General features: G+C 52.6%; 1 protein-coding gene across 22 annotated transcripts in view; it reads right to left on the bottom strand.

Annotated features, from left to right (window-relative positions):
• Papln (papilin, proteoglycan like sulfated glycoprotein) overlaps nt 1-12512 on the bottom strand; it is a 36509-nt gene that overhangs the window by 6791 nt on the left and 17206 nt on the right. For 15 of the 22 annotated variants that reach the window (XM_048798943.1, XM_048798922.1, XM_048798925.1 and 12 more), the window contains 11 exons: nt 12313-12454; nt 8060-8140; nt 7586-7847; nt 6357-6459; nt 5870-6008; nt 4448-4913; nt 3284-3743; nt 2947-3050; nt 2237-2374; nt 1462-1589; nt 1252-1360 (listed from right to left, as the gene is read on the bottom strand). In XM_048798943.1, the coding sequence (XP_048654900.1) occupies nt 1252-1360; nt 1462-1589; nt 2237-2374; nt 2947-3050; nt 3284-3743; nt 4448-4913; nt 5870-6008; nt 6357-6459; nt 7586-7847; nt 8060-8140; nt 12313-12454 (2132 nt within the window). Of the gene's footprint in view, nt 1-1251; nt 1361-1461; nt 1590-2236; nt 2375-2946; nt 3101-3283; nt 3744-4447; nt 4914-5869; nt 6009-6356; nt 6460-7585; nt 7848-8059; nt 8141-12312; nt 12455-12512 lie in introns of those variants that run through there. The other 7 variants (XM_048798929.1, XM_048798936.1, XM_015493620.2 and 4 more) reach the window with 5 other exon arrangements.

The raw sequence follows: 12512 nt of genomic DNA, 5'->3' as shown, positions 1-12512 counted from the left end.
GCTGCAGGTCATGTAGGACTGAGATGGTTCTGTGGTGAGGGGAACGAGGAGGGGATTGGTGGCCTTAACCAGGCCAGTGTTCCTGGAACAGGGGCTGGATCTGAGGAGAGCAATGAACAGGTGGAGACAGCCAGGTTAGATAGCTGTGCTATAGGGAACACTAACACTGAAGCCACTGAAACCAAGGCCACTCTGGAGGCAGCTGAGCTTTATGACCCCATCAATTCTCCCACCTGTGTACAGCCCATTCCCATTCCAGCATCCTTCCTAAAATACTTACCTTTGGTACTTGCTGCCTCCCCCACCGAGAACAGCCTTCCCTTCCTTAGCCTTAAGGCCCAGCCAGAATCACCTCCCCAGCCTCCCCTTCTTTGACTCCTCCAGACCGAAAGCAGCCTCATCTCCTCTGTGCACAGATAGCACTTGGGACTCCTCTTTGGGGGCTCCTGGGACACAGAGCCAGCTCTTGCTGGGGAGTGCCTTAGGGCTTAAATGACCCCAGAATCCCCAGAACCCAACATAATCCTGACACATTCCAGGGACTGGGGTGGGGGGTTGTTAACTGAACAAAAGACTGATTGATCTGGAATAAAAGACCACAGAAGTTCCCCAAAGTTGAATGCAGCACAGTGGTGGTGATTTAGCCACCCAGGGGTATGTGGCAATGTCTGGAGACATTTTGGGGGTGAAGAGGAGTACCGGGGATTAAACTCAGGAGCACTCCACCACTGAGCCACATCCGCAGCCCTACTTTATATTTTATTTAGAGACAGGGTGTCACTGAGCTGCTTAATGCCTTGCTTTTGCTGAGGCTGGCTTTAAACTCAATATCCTCCTGTCTCAGCCTTCCAATCCACTGGGATTACAGATGTCTGCCACTGCACTCGGCCTGAAGACATTTTCTATTGTCACAACCTGGACATGGGCTACTGGCAGCTAGTAGGTAGACATCCTGGCTGCTGCTAAATATCCTGCAATGCATAGGACTGAAACAACCAAACTTATCTGGTCTAAATGTCAATGATACTTAGCTTAAGAAACCCTGTTATAGCCTAACCAATGGAAAAGCAAGCTGTCCCACAGGGCCTCTTTGTGTAGGATGAGGGTGCTGTACCCCCACCCCAGCACAAGGCCTGGCAGAGGGATGGAGCTAGGCACAAAGGCAGTGGTGACAGCAATGGCCCTGGCAGAGAGGTAGACCTCCCACACCCGAGATTGTAAGGGCAGGGACTTTCTGGAATTGAGCTTTACCTGGACCATCTGATGTTCACACTCTCTCCTGCCACCACACACACCAGTCTGGCTGTGTCACCCTCTGGCACTGTCACAGTAGTGGGTAACTCTGTGATTGTCAGCTCCCCTGGGCACAGAAGGAGACACTGTCAAACACTATCCAGTTCTGGCCCCACCATGCCACATGACCTCAAAGGCCATTGGCCCCACTCAGAACTGCCATCTTACCCAGAACTCTGAGCTGGACCCAGCGCTGGTCCCGGTTCTGTCCATTGAAAGCTATACAAGTGTAGAAGCCACCATCTTCCATAGCCACTCCACTGATGACCAGAGAACCATCAGGCTGGAGCTGGTGTCTGGAGACCAAGCACAATGGGTTGGCTCCAGCCCCAGGGGTCAGGAGGGGGGTGAGGGAGAGACAGTGACTGGGATCAGAGGTTGAGTGGCCCCGACTATCAACCGAGGTCTACCAAAGAGCCAATAGGCCTCAGGCCCTCACTACCTCCTGCTGCCAGCACTTCACTGCAAATATACCTGGCTTTTAGCCTCACAATAAATCTCTTCAAGTTTTCAGATATAATTCTGGTTTGGGTTTCTAGACTTTGCCATTTTCAAGTAGGCTCTAACACTGGTTCTACCACTTATGAGCTATGTGATGTTAAACTCTATATGCACAATGGAGAGAAAAAAGCACCTGCCTCAGTATGGCTCCTTTGAAGCTTATATGAGAGAAAAGCTCACTAAGTGCTCAATAAATGCTAGCAAGTAATCAGAACTGGGTTCAGACTCCATTTCCTTCCTCAGCCATTGCCTATGTTAGCCCACTTATTATTTCTATCCACCAACCACACTCTGGAAAGACCCAGAGACCCAAATATTGGCCCACCCCAGGAGCCCTGCACTCCCGGATCCATCTCTCAAGAGCCCAGGAGTCCTGCTCAGGCCTCCACAGGATGGTGTGGGCTGGAGGTAGAACAGGAAGGCAGGGAGGAGCCGGGTGAACCTGGGAGAGGAGAGGGGCTGCCCATCTCTCTGCCACTCGATGGTCGGGGGAGGGAAGCCTTCAGCACGGCAGGGCAACCGGATTCGCTGACCCAGATTGGCATCCACCACTGCAGGCTGTGTCCGGTCCAGATGCAGCCTACAAAACAAGCCACCCACAGCCATGAGAGTCCCTTGCCGCCGCCTCCCTGACTCCCATGGGGCCTCCAAGTGAGCTTCCTCTCCAGCCAGATTCAGCTTCCTACAATCACCTCTGTGTTCTGCTCAGAACACAGTCAGTAACTAACTGGGCTTCGTTTAGCCCATGGCTGGCTAAACATACCCACCACCTCCCTGTCTTCTCCCCACCCTACACATTTGCTACCAAGGCCTTGACTTGGGCACCCCATCAGCCCTCCACACACCCTCCATAAACTGAACCAAGCCTCAAGGCCTTCTTCCTCCAAGCTGGCTGGGCCCTCTAGCTCTAGATACCTTCCCTTCCCTTCATCCCAGGCCTGTAGAGCTGCTTACAGGCAAGGGCTTCCCTTCCTCTCCACAAGGTCCAGCTCAAAGAGCCACATTTCTCATCCTCACCTTGCAAAGCCCCATGCAGGAGCCAGCACGGCCTGGTTACAACATACACCTTTCCCTTCTCTCACCCACGGAGTCCATGGTCCCTGCCCTCAGGTGGGAGAGACTGAGAGCAAGATGGCACTGCCGAGTTGTTACCTGGCTGCAGGCCGTGGGTGTGAGGAGGAGACAGCCCCCAGGCCCCCCGCATCCCTCCTCGGGCTGAAGTCCTGAGAACTGTGGTCCTGGACTGGGTCCCTGGTCTGAGGAAAGTGCCTCAGCTCAGTCTCAGACAGCACCACCATGTCCTCCCCTGTCATGAGGTTAGGAGAAGCAAGGTGTGAGCTGGGAAAGAAGGGAAAGGAAGGAAGGGTGGAGAAATGAGAGCCACAGTGTGGTTCCTGCTGTCAGGAGAAGCTGACCCATGGAAGCACTTTAGGCCCCTCTAATGTGGGGACAGCCCTCCCATCCAGTCCCACTCTGGGGCCTATGACACCTGTGATACGAAGCTGGATCTTCTGGGTGTCACTGCCTGGTCCGTGGCCACCACAGCTATAGATGCCAGCATCCTCTGCCTGCAGGGAGCTGATGACCAGGGAGCCATCAGACTGCAACTGGTACCTGAATTGAAAGAGGGACGATGTGAGCTCAGGGCTCCTGAGGGCAACGAGTTCTCCCTCAGGCCCCAGTGCTGCTCCCAGAGTGGGTCCCAGCTCTGCAGAGCACTCCTGAGCCCACTTACCTCTGTCCCAGGGAAGGTCAGAGGGGCTACTGTGGGGAAAGACTCACACAAACAGGACTGTCCCTGTTCAACATACCTGTCAGAGGAGATAAGATGGCCATCTTTCTGCCACCCACCCTGTGGTTCCGGGGAGGTGTTGCTGGGACACAAAAGCTGCACCATCTGCCCCAGGGCTGCCTGCACCAGGAAGGGCTGCGAACCTGCCAAGCTAATCCTGAAGAAGTGAGAGGTGACGCTCTGCCCCCTGGCATCAGGGCCAGGGACCACCTCTTAGGCACCAGAACAAACAGCTTGTCACAGATACTTGGGCCAGAGAGTCCCATGGGAAGCCAAGTCCAGCACCCCAGGGACTCAGGACTCCAGCCCCTCCCACCTGCCCACCATGCCCAGGAGCTGCCCCTCAACCTGCTCTTTCAAGAGCAACAAGGCACATGAAACTCAGGGGCTGAGAGGAGGCTGAGGAGTGACCCCCACAAAAGATTCACATAGGTGGCCGGACTACATGCTTGACCCTATGGCCTGTAAGTTTTGTTTTTTCATTTTTTTCAAATCTCTTATTAGTGATAACCCAGTCCCAAGAATAATAATGAATGGAACCCACACCAAATCTCCAGGAGAAATTCAGGGCAGGAAATAACATCACCATGTTACAGGTCAAGAAACTGAGGCCCTGAGAAGCTGGGTGACTTGAAGCCAGCAACATTTTCTAGCTAGACAGGCCCTAGATACCAGCAAGAGCTGTCAGAGAACCCAGAAGCTGGGGTCTACATCAAGATCTCATGGGGTCTCTGAAGCCTCAGCTTCCCCACCCATAGAAAGGAGGTTACAGGTGGCGATCAGAAGTTAGGGACGGAAGACAGAGCCAGCTCAGCCCAGCCTGGGAACTCTATCCTCCTCCCTTGGGAAGGTGGGTCTCACCTGTAGGAAGAACCGTGGGAGGGTGGCGCTGGCTGTCTGGCATTTCCACCCAGTCCAGGGGTCCTGGAACCAAGCTCCTGGCCCCCAGGCCGGTCTCCAAAGGTGGCCTCCCCAGGGCCAAGCTCTTGTTCTCTCCACCAGAGGCCGCCAGAAGGCAAGGGCAGTCTTGGAGCAGTAGCTCCTGTCCTGTGCGGACCAGGCTCCTGGGGGCCTCTGGGACTGCTGCCGCCACCATCTGTGTGTGTAATCTGGCCAGAGACCCCAGGCTCAGGATGGTGGGGTCCATGTTGGGGCCCCCGACAGCTACTCATACACTCCTGCTCCGATGCAAAGTTATTGGCATTGCCATGACAGCCACCATACCAGAAGCGGTTACACTGGCCCACAGATGCAACAAAGTACCAGCGGGCAGCCCAGTCTGCACAGGAGCCGAGGGCACTGGGCAGCAGGCACCGCACAGGGTAGGCTGGAAGGGGAAGGGGTGAGACGGGTCACCCAAGTGGCCAATGAAAGCTGCACCCACCATCCCCTCAGCCTCAGACTTGGGAACCACATCTTTCTCCGTTTGTGGAGTGTGACTATAATCCTGCCTGGGCCACTGACCAGGCCCTGGGAACACAAAACACATGACAGTGTCCACTGCCCAGACTTGCCCTAAGCTAGGCCACAGCCAGCTGTCAGCACCTTCGGCCCTCCCAAACTGGACACCCCAGCTAGAGCTTAACCTTACCGTGCCCACCCTGGTGGGTCTGTGACAATACCCAGCAAAGAGCCTACCCTTGTCCCCAGGACTCTACACCAGCCTTCAAACCTGCCCCCAGCTGCCAGCCCGCCCATTCTAACAGCCCTCCTGGCCAGCAGGGCCTGCTCCACCTCAACTTTCAGATGTGATCATGGCCACCCATCCAGGTGTCCTGTAAAACCCTGACCACCAGCCTATCTGACTTCTGATATCTGCATGGTGGTCTCTGGTAGCTCTACCCATGCATCCCGTGCTCCAGCCTCAATGACCACCCCCCCCCCAGCCCCAGCACTCTCTCCAAGACTGTCCCACTACCCCATCCACGTCCCAAGCAAGATAAGGCCACTCCTGCCCTTCCCGGCTCTGCTCACCCTGACACTGTCTCCACTTCAGGACGAGGCTGACTCCCAGGCACAACATGGGCCCTCTCTTTTCTCGGGATCCCTCCTTGCCACCTTTTCTAACTCCCAAAGCTGCCAGAAGGCCTCGAGTACAATCTTGGATACAAGAACAATCTGGCACCGTTTTCTGGCCTGGCCTCTAGTAGGCACTCGGGAATTTGTGGGAGGAATGGATGAGCTGATGGGCAGGTCTCTGTCACTGGGTGGGGGTGGGAGTGCAGGACACAGTGTGACTAGAGGCCACCTCCTGGGAAGAACGAGAAGAGTGTGTCCACTCACCATATCTGGGCTGGCCTGTGCAGCCCTCCCCAAGGGGGCCAGTTGCAGAGGCCACATTGTCATAGCAGCAGCCAAACTGGGAGCCCCGGCACTCACTGGGCTCATTCTGCTGGGCCTGGGGCCTACGGGCCTCAGGAACCTGGAGAGAAAAGCCCAGGATTGAGAGGCTGAAAACAGGTCTGGCTCTTGGTGAGGATTCGGGCTGCCTGGGGAAGGGCAGCAGCAACCAGGAAGAGACAGGACCACAAGTCTGAGGGTCATAGCCTCTGTGATGGGGGTGACCAGAGGCCAGGAGAATGTGGAATGAAGCTCCAACCATAAGCCAGGCCCATCTCTGAAGCCATATACCCCCAAACAGATGGCCCAGGTCAGCCAGCTTGCTGGAACTTTCCTGTACCAAGGTCAAAGCTGGAAAATCCTAGGACAAGTAGCACTGAGAAAACCAGGGACAAGCTTGGTACCTCTCTCACAGGATCCAGATGCTTACCGTGGAAGACACTGCCTGGGACCCTGGTCTGCTCCCAGATCTTGCGCAGCCAGCCTGCTGGGGCCCCTCCGCCACAGACACCCCATCAGGACAGCATCCGTACCTAGGCAGACAGCACACAGCACCCCTCACTGCCCAGCCCTGACCCCGGCTTCCAGGGACCCTCAGGCCTCATCTTCCAGCACCACAGGAGGCAGGTTCTGAGGCTCCACGCATGGAGGGTAGGGCTCCAGCCAGGTGAGACCTCTGGTGGAAGAGCATACCACTCCATGTGCCCCTGCCTCTGCCCATGTCCACTGCCACCTTGCAGCTGCCCGTGAGGGCAACAGTAAGCACAGGCTGCAGCCCTGAACACTGATACTTGATTCACACATCCTACCATGAATTAAGAAGGGGAACTCATCCGAGCCTGTCAAAATAGCAGGCTCCCATGGAGCTTTTACAAAACAATAGCAGATGGCAAAAAGGGGGGTTAAAAGGAGCCCACCATTTATCTCACCTCCACCAACCAGGTGTTGGGAAGCAAGGTGAAAGAAATGTGGTGAAGCACTGTCTCTGTGCCAGTTGTTAACCTATTTCACCTTCACATCAATCCCCACCAAGTGGCCACCGTTGTTCCCAGTTCTCAGAAGAGGAGGCCAAGATCAGAGATTAAGTAACTTGCCTTCACTCTCCCATGGCACAGCTAGTAAGTGGCTGGGCTGACAATCATCCCCAGGCTACTGACCCCAAAACCTGGGCCCTTCCACCCCAGGCCCTGAGGGGCATCTGCCCAGGGCAAGCCTTGGAAGGAGAAAACCCAGCCCCAGGGAATTTGGCAGAGGTTGGAATGGCTCGGCCCTTCTCTGCCAGGCTGGAGTGGGTGGGGGTGTTGGGAAGGGTCAGCTTTGGTCCACCTTCCCTGTGCCTGACTTGGATCTAGAGAGAGCTAGGTCCAGATCTAGAGCCAGAATCACCCCTCCGCCCTCTCTAAGCTCTGGCTTCCTCTCCCCAGGCTGATTTCAGCAGGGAAAACAGGAAGTTGTACCCCAGCTCCAAAGCCAAGGCCCCAAGACTGCACAGTCAGGGCAGCTCAGAGACAAAACCCTGGGAGTCCTAATCCTGAGCCCTGCAACCCCCTCCCCACATCCCTTTTTCTGGGTGAAGACACCGCCCACCCACAGGCCCAGTCCCTTTTTTTTTTTTTTTTTTTTTTAACCTGGTGAAGAAGAACTGTCCCCAGCACCTACCTGCTCTGCTGACACAAGGCCCCAGTCCCAGGACAGCCTTGCCACTGTGGCCCAAGAGACGCTGTATGGCCATCTGGGCAGCACCCATGGGGACTGTGTCTGCAGTCACTAGTCCCTGAGCCAGACCTTGGGGGCAGCCAGTGTGGGGACTGCTGCAGAGAGGGGGCTGGGCCCAGGGCTGACAGTTGGAGGCCCTGGTCCCTTCTGGGATTTCTCTGGACCCAGGGCCGTTCCTGAGCAGCCCAACGCTGGTCTCTGGAGTCTATAAAGGCAAAGCAAAAGCCACACTGATGTGTCCACCTGGCTCCTCTCCCTCCATTCATGTCCACATCTAACCCACTCTCCTCCATTTCCCCTAAACCACTCCTCTCAGTCACTGGTACATCCCCACCCTTGACTTCTACTTCCAGGTACCACCTACTCAGACATAAAGATGAGAAGTGCTGGGTAGGCAGCCGAGGCCCAGCTTCTCACCTGAGGCTGGAGCTTCCTGAGGACCCAAAGGCATCCAGGAGTCCCTGGGACCAGCATGCAAGTTCTGCACACTGGGGACCTCTGCACGGAACCAACACAATGAGTGTAGAGGGCAGGGTCCAGCAAAAAAAAAAGAGCCAAATACAAAATTAGCATCCCCACCACATAAAGCAAAATATGATAGATTTTTTTTTAATTGGGCTGGGGGTGTAGCTCAGTGGTAAAGCACTTGCCAAGCATGCTTAAGGCTCTGGGTTTGAACCTCCCCCCCCACACACACACACACAAAACGGAACAATGAAAAGATAAATAATCCAATTTTTAAAATGAACAAAGAACTTAGACATTTCTCTAAACATACACAAATAGTCAAGCATATAAAAAGATCTTCATCATTGCTTCTCATTAAGAAACTGCAGCGCTGGGGACATAGCTCAGTTGGTAGAGTGCTTGCCTCACATGCATAAGGCCCTATGTTCAATCCCCCAGCATAACAAAAAAAAAAAAAAATGCAAATCAAAACCACAATGAGATAACACATGGCCCCACTAGGATGTCTATATGCAAAAAAGGCTAAAAAAAATAACATTAACATCACCAAACATACACTAAAAGAGTTAACCGTATATTATATAAGTTTGACCTCAGTTTTTAAAATTCCATATTAAAAAATGTGAAAAACATCTAAATGTACAAGTTAGATGGTGGGTATGTGGCTGCTCACGGTACAGATTTTTTTCTAATTTTCTACAGTAAACATGTTACTTACTATGTAACGGAGTAATTAGAATAGATAAGTGAATATTCCCTTTCTACATGGATACAGCTTCCAGTCCCTAGGAACATTGAAAATAGTAATTTAGGATTGGAAGATACCAAGAGGTGTGCAGTAAGATCCTTAATTTTATTTCTTAACATAGCCAGGTCAGAACCTGGGATGAGGCTGATTTACAGTTTTTCCCATATCTGTATCTCCCACAGACAAGTGCCCACCATCTCTCTGGCCCTGTGTTCACAACCTTGGAATCTCTGTCCGTTGTCCCTTGGTCACCTCAAATTTAAAGGCATCTGTGCCAAGCCTGTCCTGCCCTCTGGCTTCCCCTCATACGACTCTTCCACCTCTGTAGGCTTAACTCAGTCCAGGCCATGGGCAGCGAGCCCTCATGGGCCACACCTGCCCTTCATTCCCACCATTTTTCTTTGTTTTAAACAGTGCCGGTGATGGAACCCAGGGCCTCGTGCCTGAAAGGTCCCAGAGCTCTTTCTAGTGCATGAATTCCTGCTGTCTGCTCCCAGAGATGCCTGCATCTTCTCATCTGTCTCCACTTCCGTCTGATCCTCAGGCAGGGGCCAAACTTGCACTCTCAAATTTCATAGTGTCACCCTCTAGCTCCAGTCAATGTCTCCCCTGGGTCTTTCGAGTCCCAAGCCTGAAGCCCTCTGCATCCATCCAGACCTAAGAGCATCACCTCATCCCCAGGGCTGAGGACCCTCCTGGTTTCACAGCTACTGGTACTTGAAATGTGGCTAAGCGATAGAGGAACTGAGTCTTCAATTTCATTTAATTACAAACAACTAAATTTTAAAATCAATATTGATTCACGTATTGAAAAACACTTAAGTATGTTTGTAATAACTTGGGCTCCAAATTTCATGAAATCTAGTTTTATAGTAAGTATTCTGGTGAAAATTTAGCATCTAAATAGGAGCCGTAAGTATAAATTATGCATTAAATTTTGAAGACAGGTTTTAATTTTGTAAAAGAGAATACAAAGGCTAGAGTGCATCTCAGTGGTAGAGCACAAGGCCCTGAGGTCAATCCCCGATACTGAGGAGGGAGGGAGAGAGAGAGAGAGAAAGAGAAAATATGCAAACTCTCAAACATTTTTATGTTGAGCCAGGCATACTTAGCAAGACCTTATCTCAAAAAAGAAAAAGAATCAGAGATGTAGCTTAGTGGTAAAGTGCCCCTGGGGTCAATCCACAGTACCCTCCCCCCAAAAAATGCTGAATACATACTGAAAATATTTATATTGGATTGAATAAAATATATTATTTGTTTTGCAGTTGGAAATTAAACCCAGGGGCACTCTATCATTGAGCTGAATCCCCAGCCCGTGTGTGTGTGTGTGTTGCCCCAGGGCCTTGTGCACACCAGACAGGCACTCTACAACTGAGCTATATCCCCACCCCTCCCAGCCCTTTTTAAAATGTTTATTTTGGGCCAGGGTTTCACTAAGTTGCCTAGGCTGGCCTTGAACTTGCAGTCCTACGGCCTTAGTCTCCTGAATATCTGGAATTACAGGAATGTACTACAATACACAGAAAATAAAACATATTCTTAAAAATAAATTCATCTGTTTACTTTTACTTTTTTTTTCCCTTGCAGCCCTGAGGACAGAATCCAGGGCTGCATACATGCCGGGCATATGCTCTACTCCTGAACTTCACTCTCAGGTCACCTTTTGCTTTTTTAATGGGGCTCTAGAAAGTCTGAAATGATATGCATGACTTAGATTCTACTTCCTGTGGAGAGTACTGCTCTAGGGCCTAGAAAGAAGAGGAAGCAGAGGGCACTTGGACACCTAATCCTCAGTGGGTCTCCCCAAGGGACAGCCCCAAACCACTCCCCTTCCTTCTGACACACACCAGTAGGCTCTAGGGTATTAATTACCCAAAACACCAAAAACCACCTAGATTCTAAATTATCACCCTGTGAACTTCTGTGGAAGTCCTAGAGATCATGAAGCTGGAAAATGTCCACAGAGAGAATAGAATGACAGGGAAGAATCAGAATCGAAATTACATACTCATTTCAGGGAAATACCTTAAAGACGAATCCCATTAATGGTGGAGTTTAAGGCAATTTTAATTCTTTACATACTACTTTCTAATTTCTCCAAAACTTTCACACTGAACAAACATTATTTTATAGTTATAAAAATAGTAATGTATTTAATTCTCTTCCCTCTCAGCCTGGCCTGAGACAACCTTTCCTGCTTTACTATGTGACTCCTACTTGTCCCTGGTGCAGGCTCAAGACTGCCTCTTCCAGGAAGCCATCAGGGCCCTGGGCAGCAGAGTAGCTCCACCCAGAGACCCACACCTGGGTCCCAAGTGTCTTCCTGCTGGTGAGGCCAGAATCCAGGCCCAAGGTCTGGCCCTGAGGACCCTCCAGATGGTCACTGTGGCTAGGCCTGCCCACCGAGGCTCACTAACACCACCGCCATTTACCTGGGACCCACCACAGCCTGCACTATCAGAGGAGAGTGCTTGCTGAGGGCCATACAACTGGTCAGCCCAGGGCGAATAAAATTCTCTGCTGTGGACTCAGAGACATTGGTTCTTTGGCCCCCTGCCATACACCTCCACTGGCACCCTGTCATCCCCACCTCAAGGTCCCTATAGTCCTGATCACTAGCACTTCAAAATCAAATACCTTTCTACTATATCCTCCCCTTCAGCTCAGCTACAACCCACCCCATTCCTCAATGTCCCATCTGCACACCAGCAAATGCTGGCCTGTGCCCTTCCTTCCACAGATGCCCGTACCTGGACGCCCTTCCTTCCCCCTGCACCCAGGCATTCAACAAACAATTGCCGAGTACCTCTCTCCTGCTAGGTACATTCTGTGGGGGGCATAAGGAGGAACAGGAAGTCATGGACACCATCCTCAAAGAGCTTATGGCTAATAGGACTAAGAAGCTACATGTCCCCCCGTGCGGTGGAGGACACCTATAATCCCAGCAGCTTAGGAACCTGCTGCACATTCCTACAGTGGCTGAGTGGCCCCATGGCACAGATGACCTGTCAGGCAGGAGGATCACAAGGTCAAAGAAAGCCTCAGCAACTTAGCAAAGCACTTAGCAACTCAGCGAGACCTTGTCTCTAATAAAATACTAAAACGGGGTCAGGGCTGGGGGTGTGGCTCAGTGGTTAAGTACCCCTGGGTTCAACCCCAGTACCCAAAAGACAAAGCAGCAGCAGCAGCTGTATGCCAACCACCACGGCAGCATGACATGAGTGGTACAGACATGAAGCACGCTGGGGGCAGTGGGGATGAGGGGAAGACACTGCTGCCCGGTGCGGGAAAGCAGGGCTGGCTTCTGAGGTCGCGGAAAGATGGACTTTGCAAGGGCAAAGGCTTCAGCAGACAGAGGAAGAGAGGGCGGTCAGGGGCTGCCCGCAGGAGTGCGGCTGGGTGTGCAGTGAGTGGGAAGGTCAGTCCTGGGCCCGCCCTCCCGTGACCTCACCCTGAGGAAGATGGCAGGACTGCGGGTTACAGGTCTCCACCTCCGTGGGCTTTGCCTGCTGCAGGTTCTGACAGTGGCTGGGCGGCCCAATGGCACAGATGACCTGTCGCCTCCGAGTCCCAGAGCTGCAGCTCTTGGAGCACTGGGGCCGAGGGTGGGAGTGGGAAGATAGGGACTCTAAGGCTGGGGCACCCACAGGA

The sequence above is a fragment of the Marmota marmota genome, unplaced genomic scaffold, assembly GCF_001458135.2.
Source record: "Marmota marmota marmota unplaced genomic scaffold, marMar, whole genome shotgun sequence".
Taxonomy (NCBI): Eukaryota; Metazoa; Chordata; class Mammalia; order Rodentia; family Sciuridae; genus Marmota; species Marmota marmota.
This window is presented reverse-complemented; position numbering and strand designations above follow the sequence as displayed.